We start from the raw sequence: 12,603 nt of genomic DNA on the forward strand, positions 1-12,603 counted from the left end.
CATTAAGGCCTCAGCCAAGCTCATTCACCCACCCAACCACTTTTGTCAATGGACTCTCATCTGTAACACAATAACACATCTAGCAACAGAAACTCACCACCTGGCAAGGTTCAAGCTTGAGAGACAACCTACAAAGTTAGCTAAGACTCCCGCCCCCTGGGGAGTCTGAAACCAATCAGAATACATTTCTTATACAGGATCAGGAAACTCTGAGGTGGGGCACAACAGAGGGCATAAAACCAAGGCACTCTCAGAATCTTGGCCCTTTTTCTCCTTTTCTTCTTCACCCAACATCTTGAAGCATGTGATCGCCTTTTCTGCTCAGGAACTTAAGCCATGTGATTCCTGTCCACCATTAAAACATCTTTCCAAGCAGTCTCCATGTTTCCAGTGTCTTTTTCCCCACTTGGAACTGAACCCAGATGGACATTTATTCCAACAGTACAAAGATAAACTGAATTCACCATCCATCTGTGAATGGGCACATATGTATGAATTGGAATATATCTGTGTTTATCCACACTCACATCCACACCAGGGAAATGCTCCCCCCAAATGTTGGTTGACACTGTAGGCTTATCTTTAATTTATAAAATATGAAGACCATTAAATTTATCCATGATAATAGAATAATTTTTTTAAAAAAAATCATTCTGTTTGAATATTCAATTTTACATAGAGAGATTGTATAGCTCAGGAGAGAAAAAAGTAACCAAGCTGAAGCATAGACCAATCTCAGTTTTGATGCCCAAAAGATTCTGTCTCTCAAAAAAATCTCTCCTTGAACACTCCATGTCTACAGCCTGGGCTTTAAAGAATAAGCATCGTGGCATGGAGAGTCACAAGAATTGTTCAGCCAAGGAATTCCTCAATTTATCAATAACTGAAGGCCAGATAAACTTAAATTTTCAAAAGATGGAATTCTAATACTATTAAGAAACTTAAATTCAAATATGACTTAATAAATATAATACGGTTGCAAGTATTGAATGTGCAAAAAATTAGTAAGGAATGCAAAAGAATTTCAGTGGAGTATCCAGAATTTGAATAGTGCTTCTAAAAACGGACGTTGACTTACCTGAACGTCCCTTTTAGGAGTGCTGCGACCACTGTCCATGGCTGGGATCTTCACTCCAGATCTTGACAGTAACTGAGTGAGAGCTGTAAAAACTCTCCCTATTAAGGCACGCCTCCAATCCCATGATCCTCCAGTCTATCACGAAGACACAGCAAGACTCCAAGGAAAGGTTCCAACAGCAGGACCAGGTAAACAGGCGAAAAGTCATGGCAGACAGTCTGAAAGAAACTGCAACAGCAGAACATCACAGAAACAACAAGGGAGGGAATGGACAGTGGTCGCAGCACTCCTAAAAGGGACGTTCAGGTAAGTCAACGTCCGTTTTCCAGAGTGCTGCTCCCACTGTCCATGGCTGGGACATACCCAAGCTCAAAAACTAGGGTGGGAGACTGGATGCCCCCGACCCTTTGTCCAAAACCACGCTCTGCAAAACTCGCCGTCCGAAGGCAGCATCTGAAGAAGCGTACGAGTCAATCCGATAATGACGGATGAACTGTGACACCGAGGACCATGTGGCAGCCTTGCAAATGTCTTCCACCGATGCTTGAGTCGCCCAAGCAGCAGATGTAGCTGCGCTGCGGGTGGAGTGCGGAAGAATGCGCCCCGGAACAGGTTTCGCTGACAACTCATACGACAATGAGATACACGCCTTGAGCCACCTTCCCACTGTGGCCGCGGAAATCTTTTGTCCCATTGAGGCCGGGTGAAAAGAAACCAGCAATGCCTCTGTCCGGCGGAATGTAGAGGTCCGGTGAATGTATATACGAAGTGCCCGTCTGACATCTAACTTGTGCCAACGCCTTTCCGTCGAGTTCCGCGGAGACGGACAGAAGTCCGGTAAAGAAAGTTCCTGCGCTCGGTGAAAGTGCGTGTTTACTTTCGGAATGAACGCAGGATCAAGCCGGAGAATCACTAGACTGTCTCGAAACATACAAAGGTCTTCCCGAATTGAGAGCGCCGAGAGCTCCGACACCCTCCGTGCCGAAGTGATGGCCAACAAAAAGACGGTTTTAAGCGACAAATGCTTCAAAGAAACTGACTTCAGAGGCTCGAAGGGAGGAGACGTCAAGGCCTGCAGTACAAGCGGCAGGTCCCAGGTAGGGTATCTGTGTACCGGGGGAGGACACAAGTTCGTTGCGCCGTGAAGAAATCCTCTAATGAGTGGGTGTCTAGAGAGGGAGTCGTAGGGAGGACATTTCAAAACAGTGGAAAGAGCCGCAGTTTGACGCCTCAATGTCGCAGGAGTCAGACCCCTTTTGAGACCAGAGTGGAGAAATTCCAAGACTTCTTCTACTGTCGCAGAAGTAGGATCCACATGGTTCGACACCCCCCAGGTACAGAAGGATTTCCAGGAAGCCTCATAAATCCGGCACGTGGATGGCCGTCTGGCAGCTTGTATAATTTCCACGACCCCGTCAGACAGGCGCGATTTTTTTAGGATGACGCGTTCAAGCGCCAGACGGCCAATTGGAGCCATTGAGGCTCCGGATGAGACACGGCCCCTTGAAGAAGTGACACTTGATGAGGTGGAATCACCCAGGGCGAAGCCACGGAGAGGGCGACTAGGTCTGCGTACCATGCCCTGCGCGGCCAATTGGGAGCGACCAGGATCAGGTCCGCCTGTTCTCTTAGCAATTTCCTCACGACACGCGACAGCAGAGGGATGGGTGGAAACGCATAGAGAAGGCCCCTCGGCCATTGGCACCTCAGGGCGTCGTGATCCTCCGCTGATGGATCTGGGTACCGGGAGACGAACCGAGGGAGGTGAGAATTCTTCCGGGAGGCAAACAGGTCCATCACTGGTGTCCCGAACCTGTGGCAGATCTCTTGAAACAGGCGAGGGTGGAGTTGCCACTCTGCCGGGTCGATCTGTTCCCGGCTGAGCCAGTCGGCCCTTACATTATCCACCCCCGATATGTGTTCGGCCTTTATTGATCGTAGATGGCGTTCTGCCCAGCCGAAGAGGTGTTCCGCTTCGAACATTAGAGACCTTGACCTGGTGCCTCCTTCTTTGTTGATGTGCGCCTTCGCTGTCGTGTTGTCGGTAAGGATGAGTACGTGGCACCCCTCCACCGATGTCTCGAGGTGTTGTAGTGCCAGTCTGATCGCCCTCAGCTCGAGCAGATTTATGCTGCATTGTCGTTCCGACGGGGACCATATGCCCTGCACCACGAGGTCGCCGAGATGAGCCCCCCAACCTTGTAGACTGGCATCCGACGTCAAGGTCAGTCTCTCCGGCTCCAGAAAGTCGCAGCCCTCCAGAATCGCCGGCGACAGCCACCAGGTCAGAGACAGACGGGTTTGAGGGGGCAAGTAAACCCGGAGGTTCGAAGCCGAGCGGCCTGACCGTTGATAGGGCAGAAGGAACCACTGCAGAGCTCGGGAATGTCTGCGTGCCCACGGAACGATGTTGTAGCAGGACACCATTTTCCCGAGCAGCTGAGCAAGGAGCACAAGAGGTATCTTCTCCAGGGCTTGAATTCGAAGAAGCAGGTCTGTGAGGCTCCGAGCCCTGTCTGGGGAGAGAAATACCTGCCCCCTGACAGAGTCTATTAGGGCACCAAGGTGAATCAGACTCGTTGAGGGAACAAGGGTGCTCTTCTCGAAGTTCACCGAGAATCCGTGTCGTTGAAAGGTGTCCAGGACAAGACCCCGGTCCCGGGATGCCTGTGCCGGAGAGGAGGATAATATCAGGACATCGTCGAGATAACACATTACTCGAACAGGAAGTTGACGGAGGGAGGCAGCCACCACCGCCACCAGCTTCGTGAACGTGCGGGGCGCAGAAGACAGGCCGAATGGCATCGCCCGGTACTGAAAATGCCTCCCATCGTACACGAACCTCAGGAAACATCGATGGTCTGGATGTACCGGAACATGCAGGTAGGCTTCTCTGAGGTCCACCGATTGGAGCAGATCTCCTCTCCGAACCCCTGCCAGGATGGAACGAAGTGAGTGCATCTTGAATTTGTGATACACCACGGACAGGTTCAAGACCTTTAAGTTCAGTATACCCCGCCATCCCCCGGAGCTTTTGGGGACAAGAAAAAAGGTTGAATAGAAACCTGAACCCCATTGGGTTGATGGAACAGGTTCTATCGCTTCGATGCTTAGAAGATGGGCAATTTCCTGCAGCATCAGTTGGTGACGATCCTGAGATGACTGGACCGGGCATGGAGCGAAGCGAACCGGCGGGGTTCCAACGAATTCGATGTATAGACCTGAGGAAATGGTGCGCAGCACCCAAGAGTCCTTTGTGGACCGGGCCCATTGAGGGTAGAAAAGTTGTAGTCTCCCTCCGATGGGGCCCAGAAGGAACGAGTCATTTGCCCCTGCGAGGCTGTCTGAAGTTTGAGCCACGAAAGGGGCGCTTGGATTGAGGCTGGAATCTGTTCCTGTCCCGAAAGGAATCCCTTCCTTGAGACCGCTCTGGACCGGAGAAGTATGACCTTCGGGAGGAAGGACCGCCCGAACCCTGAAAGGAACGAAAGGGCGGGCGTTGGCTGTACGGGGTGTATCTTCTCTCCGTACGGCGGTATGAAGACGGAAGGATCTTTCGCTTGTCTCGGTCTTCTATCAGGAGCGGATCCAGGGCAGGCCCGAATAGGTTCGGTGCCTTATAGGAGGCGGATGCCAGCCTCCACTTGGCCTTGAGGTCAGCCTTCCAATGGCGAAGCCAGAACATGCGCCTGGAAGAGACAGTGGACGCAAGTGCCCGGGATGCGAACTTCACCGAATTCAGGGACGCATCTGCCGAGTATTCGGTGGCAGCCACAATCTTATTTATGTCCTGGTGTAACCGGGTCTCTTCCGGAGGGAGCCTCTGTTGGAGTTGTTTCAACCATATCAGCGAGGCTCTATTAAAGAAAGATGTTGCTGTCGCCGTTCTGATCGCCCAGGAAACCGCCTGATGTGACCTGCGGAAGGCCAATTCCGACCTGCGGTCCTCCGATTTCAGACCATCCAGTGAGTCCGTCGAGACTAAGGTGTTGGAAGCCAAGGAAGCTACTGGTTGGTCCACCGTAGGGAGAGCTAAAAGATCTTCAAGCTCTGGGGCAGCACAGTATAGCTTTCTATCAAGAGTGCTGGGCGATGTCATAGAGCTGGGTTGCCCCCAAGGGGACTGCAGAACGTCCAGGAACAGGCGGGGGCACGGAATCACATCCTTGTCTGGTTTAGCAGACAGAAACAAGGCGTCGTGGGGTCCCTTGGACGTTGAAGCGCCAGGCTGGTCTGTGCCTGAGGATGTGAAATTGGTTGTAATGCGCGCCTTGTGCAATAACGATTTGAACATAGAAGGGCGAAACAACCCCGTAAAGGATGGGGATTCTGCCGGTAAGTCCTCATCGTCCAAAAATTCGATGTCCTCCGGGCATTCCTCACCGTGATCAGAGTCAGCGCGTGAAGAGGAGGATGTGGGTTTCTTGGCAGCCTTGTATGAAAAGGCCTGACGAGACAACTGCGGAGGCGGACTAGCAGGACGAGAAGGCGAATTTTGCGACGCCTGATGAAGGCCAGCTGCCAGAAATGAAGAAAAGGCAGATGAGAACAGCGCTTGCAGGTCCTGATGCGCAGGTAGAATCTCCCCGTCAGGCCCACGGAGACCTGCGGCAGTTGGTGTAAAAGAGGCCTCTGGCATAGGACGAAGGGGCCTCTGCGAAGAGGGTAGCCCCGCACCTGAGACATCCGGCAAGGATTGAGAGACGCCCTTAGACAGGCGTAAGCGCTCATCACGGCGGACAGGAGGAGGAACAGGTCGTTCTGGAGACGAAGGCGGGGATCCTGAGGAGGAAGAATCCCCAGCAGCCGCAATAGAGGCAGCGTGCTGTGCGGTGTCCGTGCCAAGGCCGACTTCTGCCACCGCCGCCAATCTAGCCTTGTCCCACTGCTTCTCCAGCGCCCTATGGCGGCGCTGGGCATCCTTGTCTACTGCCTTGGAGGCCTTAGATTTGTGAGAGGAACGGCTGGAGGGCGCCAACTGCTTCCGAGAAGACTTTTTGGCCCGCTTGGGCGAAATGCGTGGTGGGCTAAGTTCTGGCTCCATGTCTGACGAGAGAGCCTGGTCCGCCATAATCAGAAATCTAGGCCAAGGCCGACCAACGAAGGCGCGGCACTGGCGGAAAGGGCGGCCTCAGTATCCACTGAGAATTTTTTTTTTTTTTTTAATTATGTACAGTCAGAATCAAGAAGCTCAAAAAAGAAAACAAAAGGAAACTATGCTAGGCAGTCTCTCCTTTTTTCTTTCTTTCTTTTTTTTTTTTTTGTAAAAGAAAAAGGACTAACTATATACACGAAAGGTACAGTCACCAGATGAAAGTAGGGGCTTGAGGCTTTATTGAGTCCTGCAGCCTTCACCCGTCGTAAAATGGAGATTCGTCAGAGGAGAAGGGCAGTTGGTAGATGAGGGCTCAAGCCCAGCAGTCTAGCCCACACGCAAAATGGCGGGCGCCAGAGCAATGAAGGACGCGCCAGCAAGGACAAAATGGCGCCTAACACTCCCCACCACAGCCAGATCAAAGGAAAAAAATGGCGGGCGCCTCAATCGATCTTAAATTTGCGCCCGCCGCCGCCAGCAGTCCCAAGAGGGCCGGGAGACTCACGCCGCTCGTTTGCCCTGTCCAGTCGCCGATTCAGAATAAGATCGAAGGCGGAGGGCGCACCTCAAGATGACGCACCTCCGCTGTAGCCTTCACCGAGGCGGCTCCGAATGGCGGCAGGCCTGCGCGCCACTGTGCCCCTTCAGGCAGCGTCAGGCAGCAATTGTAAACGCGCGGGGAGCGCGCCCGAAGCGACGCTAACCCCGAGGCCGCTGCAGGCACCAGGAAAGGGAGGCAGGGATGGCCGCAAGCCTGCGCGCCGGTCCCACTCCCGCGGCCAATGTCCACGAGCCGGATCCGCCCCAAAGAGTCAGAATCCGGCGGCTGCGATCCCGCAAGCGTGGGCGGCCCGGCGGCACACCGCACGCGTCCAGCAGCCCGTCAGAAGTATCAAGCAGCTCGCGAAAATAAAGTAATCAAAAATAAAGAAATAGACCTAAACGAGAGAGGAGGCAGGGAGAGGATAAGGGGAAATTTGGTAAAAAATTTAAAGCCAAATATCACAGCTCAGAGATTTCACTACAGTTCTTGCCAGTAACTGAGTGATAGACTGGAGGATCATGGGATTGGAGGCGTGCCTTAATAGGGAGAGTTTTTACAGCTCTCACTCAGTTACTGTCAAGATCTGGAGTGAAGATCCCAGCCATGGACAGTGGGAGCAGCACTCTGGAAAATGAATGTTATCCCTTCAGATACTTTTCATTTAAAAAACTGTAAAATATTCCTGCAAGAAACAATTGCAGATATGAAATATACCGGAAATGAAAAAATTCAGTATCAAATAATTTGAAACTTTAAACTTAAAACAAATTCAAATATGACTACAAAGGAGGAAAATGTCCAGAAAAGTTGTTATAGACAAAACCTCTGTGATCTATAAGGTGACCAGACGTCCCGCTTTTGGCGGGACAGTCCCGCTTTTGAGCAATTTGTCCCGCGTCCCGCGGCGTTTTAAAAAAGTCCTGATTTTTCATTCTGCCTCCTGGTTCCCGGCTGCCTCCTGAATCCCCGCTGATGGCTAGAGGGAAAAAACCTGTTTAAACTCTTGCCGCGGGGCTTCAAAGGGCCGCCCTACGTTAATTAGCTCGGCTTCCCCCTCTCAGCTGATTTGCACAGGGCTCTGCTCTTGCTAAATTGCTCAGTTTTTTTTCCTCTTTGTGCAAACCAAGCTCAAAACGAAAGTGAAAGTAAAACAGGCTGTTGGCTTTGCGGTTTGCTTGCAACGTTGGAAAATTAGGCAGCAGATTTATTTTCCTTTTCCTCACCAAAAAAGGTAAGTGCAAACAATGGAAAATTATTTAGGGCAAAAGAGGAGAGTTCAAGATTTTAAAACACAAAAGAAAAAAAAGCTCTTTTTAACTAGGGAATTGTAATAATTGAGATATTATTAATTGTATACTGTGTTGAAAGCAGAAATGGTTAAGTTGTGGTTTGGAGGAATATATGGGGGAAATTATTTGGTTTATTATTATTGGTAAGTATAATTAATTAATTTGTAAGAAATTGGATTGCATGGAAATAATTGGAATATTCATGTTCATATTGATTAATATACAAAAAAGATAGTTATATAACTAATTGATTTATATTAAAATGTTGAATTTGTATTAAACAACTGTATTACATAATTACATAATTAACCAATGTGAGGATGGATATAAAAATAGATGACAATGGGAAGGGGTATAAAATAGAATAGAAGGGAAAAATTGAATTTGATTAAGATTAGAGATGAGGATGAAGGGTAATATTGTTTTTTTAAAAAAATAGATGAGGAATAAATATGGCAAAAAGGAAATATAGAAATTGTAAATTTAATTGAAATGACTAAACACTGTTTAAATTTGTGAACCAGCCAAATATTCTGTTCAAAGAAAATACATTGTATGTATGTGTGTTTCTAATTATTGCTATTTATTCATATTTGTTCTCTTTTATTCTTTAAAGTTTAACAATTCATTCTTTATCTTAATATCTTTATATTTGTTTGGGGTTGGCTTTCTTCCCTTTCATCTTTTTTATTGTACAGCAATCTTTCTCCTCAAACCTACCACCTCTCTTTTCTTTCCTTCTTACTTTCTCTTCCCCCCCTCTTCTTCTCCTCCCTACTTCCTCTTCCTTTCTCCTTCTCCTCCTCTCTTCCTCCCTCTCTTAACCGTCACTCCTACTCTAATTTCCCTTCCCTTCCTTCATCCCTCTCAATTACTGTATCCTTTTGTGCATATGGATTACTCAGAGGGCTGAAAAAGTTATTTTTGACTGGTCCTCGCACTTTTGACCAGTCCTCGAACTTACGACTGTCCTCACATTTTACATTTTTGCCCTATCTTGTCATCATGGTGAAGAGAAGCAGTTGTGAAATGAGTGACATGGTTGTTAAGAATACTGCACGGGCATAAATGTGAGGATGGTCATAAGTGTGAGGACCAGTCAAAAGTGTGAGGACCTGTCAGAAATGACTTTTTTCAGCCCTCTGGTTAGTCCTTTTGTGCATATGGACTACTCAGAGGGCTGAAAAAGTTATTTTTGACTGGTCCTCGCACTTTTGACCAGTCCTCGAACTTACGACTGTCCTCACATTTTACGTTTTTTTCCCTATCTTATCACCATGGTGAAGAGAAGCAGTTGTGAAATGAGTGACATGGTTGTTAAGAATGCTGCACGGGCATAAATGTGAGGATGGTCATAAGTGTGAGGACCAGTCAAAAGTGTGAGGACCTGTCAGAAATGACTTTCCAGCCCTCTGAGTAGTCCCTATACACATAGCCATGGCCACCCGGTCACATGACCAGCTAGCCACGCCCACCCAGTCACATGGCCTCCAAGCCACGCCCACACAATAAGCCACGCCCATAATGGTGTCCCTCTTACCAATGTTAAAATCTGTTCACCTTAAACTATACACATAGCCATGGCCACCCGGTCACATGACCAGCTAGCCACGCCCACCCAGTCACATGACCAGCTAGCCACGCCCACAAAATAAGCCACGCCCACAATGTCCCTCTTTACCAATGTTAAAATCTGGTCACCTTATGCTATAGTGCAATGCCGTAGTTAAGAACTGAGGACAGAAAAACCTGGGTTCAAACTGCCACTCAAACACAAAAACCTCTAGGTGAATGTAGCCAGTTACTCTCAGCCCAATCAATCTCTCAGTGTAGGAATAAAATGAGGAGAGATATAATAACCTCCAGGAATTTAAGATAAACTTCCATGAATTCCTGGAGGAAAGGCAGAAAGCAAATAAATATTAATTTGATTGCTGAGATGAAAAATGATATATTAAATTGGTTGTTATTGTTTTAAATCTATATATGGTTTTGTTCTTTTTGCTAATTGTCCTTTCTAGTTGAGCCATCTTCATCTTATTGAATACTTAATGTTTTTCCTCAAGAAAAATGCCAGATATATCCTGGATTAAACACCCAATTAATACAGCAATAGCTCGACAACATACAAACTACAATTACTTCATTACTTCACAAGGAAGGAACATCTCAAAATAACATTTTTAAATAACCAAGTTAACCCTCCCAAGCACAATCAAATAATGTATGTGTACCATTTCCATAGGAAATGAAATACCTGAATGAAATGAGGCAATAACGAAGATTCTCAGATACTATAAAAGGAATCTCAATAGCTTAATTAGTTTGTTTTGTCTGTGCTTTTACAAATATGTCTCCAAGGATTACACAGCATATTTCAAACAAATAAATAACAAAAAAAAAAAATCTTAAGAGAATTGATTGCATCATCCATGTTATTCAGGAAACCTACCCAGTAAAAATGTCATTAATAAGTGCCATTTTTTTCAAAGAATATCTTCTTCAAAGGTTTTTTTCTTCCTGAATCAGATTTCAATTCACCATATTTTGCTATAATTAACTGGATTATTAACCAACACCAAGCTAAAATATGCTGAATAATAAATGCTGAAATATTATCTGGATTACCATATTCACTAATATGATTTCTTCTAATAAACAGATAATAAACATAACTTTAATTCATAGTTTCACAGAGCTAACCTCACTCTTCTCCTGACAAGTTTTTCTCCTGAAAATCTTGCTAAGACAATGTTTGACTAAAGAATCAAGTCATCTATTAAACAGACAAACACATCATCACACAAAGAATACATCCTATAAAATGCATACTATGAATCACTTGCAGACTCTTTTCATGTACCCAAACATGAACTTTTGTAGAACAGCATGTCTCTCGCAATTAAGGTTCAGAAAAGCCTTTCTGGGTCAGCCATTGTACTAATTATTAGATGGACAGGCCAGAATATTTACAAATCTATTTATGGATCAGTGGTGGGTTGCTCCCGGTTTGGACCGGTTCACAAGAACCGGTAGTAAAACTGGCGGGAGGCCCCGCCCACTGCCCTGGATGTCATCATCAGCAATCTGCACATGCGCAGAAGCAAGGCGCGTGCGCAAGCAAAGCGAGCGCGATCCCGTTGCGAACCGGTGATAAAGGTAAGTAGAACCCACCCCTATTATGGATATTGTCAAAAGATCAATGCAATAACAGAACAGCATCTGTTAATAAAAACACTGCTGAGAAAAGGCATGTTATAAAATGTAATTCTATCAAGATAATCCTCACCTCAATTTCTTCTGATTGCATTAGGAGATCACATGGTGGTTTCACCGCTTTGGGACGATTGACAAACCAATATGCAATGATAGCTGCAAAGGCACCAATGCCCACCAAAGTAGAAGCTGGCAGGCTTCGGAAAAACTGGCTGAAGTCTTCAAATTCTGGAAGGCGTAAATTCCTTAGAATCTCTTGTGCTTGCATCTTTTCAAAGACTGAAATGGCCACCTCTGCAGAATCCAGAGAAGAAATAATGAAATTAAGTTGACAAGGTGTAACAGTTGCAGAGCAGAGAAAGAATGCTCCATAAGGTTGAAGGCCAAAATTCAATTTATAATCTCAGGACAATAAATCACAGTGCAATTGTTAAAATGTTCCCAGACTTAAATTAGTTAAACAGAAGCCGACGGGCTGACTTAAACATTACTTTTAAAATGGATTGATTACGTTCCATCAAGTTGGTGTCGACTCTTAGTGATTACATAGATTTTCTACAGAAACTTTCAAAAGGGATACAACTTTCTATTCTGACATCTATTCCGACAAGACAAAAAGCAATTGATGGAAACTGACCAAGGAGAGAAGAAACCTAGAACTAAGGAGAAATTTCCTGACAGTGAGAACAATCAACTACTAGTGGAACAGCTTGCCTCCAAAAGTTGTGAGTGTTCTGTGATCTATGATTGGTTCTTTCAAACACTTCCTATGAGGTTTGAAGCCACTGTAAAGTGAGAGTCTTGTTTGTTTGTTTATTAATTTATTTATTTATTGCACATGTACACTACTAAATCTGGAGCAAGCTGTGTTGATATACATAAATATAAAACAAATATATAATTACAACTGCCAATTAATAAAAGTAATGAAGTAACAATCACATGCACTAGAATAATCAATCATGGCAATACAGCACTGTACTTCAAAAGCCCCGTCGAACAGTCCTATCTTGGCAGCTCTAAAAGAATGGGAAAATACTGTCTGAAGATTCCCACAGTTCTCATTTCCCGTATGTGGGGAATACCAAGCATCCCTAACAAAAATGTGCAGATAGAATGGGTTAGTTCTACCCTAAGGAAATGTTCTGAGCAAACCAGGGAACTAAGAAACCCCTGGGACACAATGACCACAATAAGGGTCACAAGGTTGAAGTGGTCCTTACACACTACCACACAGGCTTCTGCCATTTGAAACAATTGTATTTTTTCTGTTTTATAAAGCACATTGCAGCATTCTAGTCAATGAACCTCTGATTACCAGAATATATTCTGCTTCACACTATTTCCAAGAAAAGAAAGAAATAGGACATTTGCCACTTAA

General features: G+C 46.1%; 1 protein-coding gene across 7 annotated transcripts in view; it reads right to left on the bottom strand.

The window, feature by feature from the left end:
- Positions 1-11,505, bottom strand: part of ACSL6 (acyl-CoA synthetase long chain family member 6) — a 49,952-nt gene extending 38,447 nt beyond the window's left edge. For 3 of the 7 annotated variants that reach the window (XM_070933921.1, XM_070933922.1, XM_070933920.1), the window contains exon 1: positions 11,401-11,502. In XM_070933921.1, the coding sequence (XP_070790022.1) occupies positions 11,401-11,490 (90 nt within the window). In that variant the 5' untranslated portion in view covers positions 11,491-11,502. Of the gene's footprint in view, positions 1-11,295 lie in introns of all 7 variants that reach the window. The other 4 variants (XM_070933917.1, XM_070933915.1, XM_070933919.1 and 1 more) reach the window with 3 other exon arrangements.
- Positions 11,506-12,603: the final 1,098 nt, after the last annotated feature.

This window comes from Pituophis catenifer, unplaced genomic scaffold (assembly GCF_029215685.1).
Source record: "Pituophis catenifer annectens isolate HBS135680 unplaced genomic scaffold, rPitCat1.0.hap2 SCAF_2, whole genome shotgun sequence".
NCBI classification, from domain to species: domain Eukaryota; kingdom Metazoa; phylum Chordata; class Lepidosauria; order Squamata; family Colubridae; genus Pituophis; species Pituophis catenifer.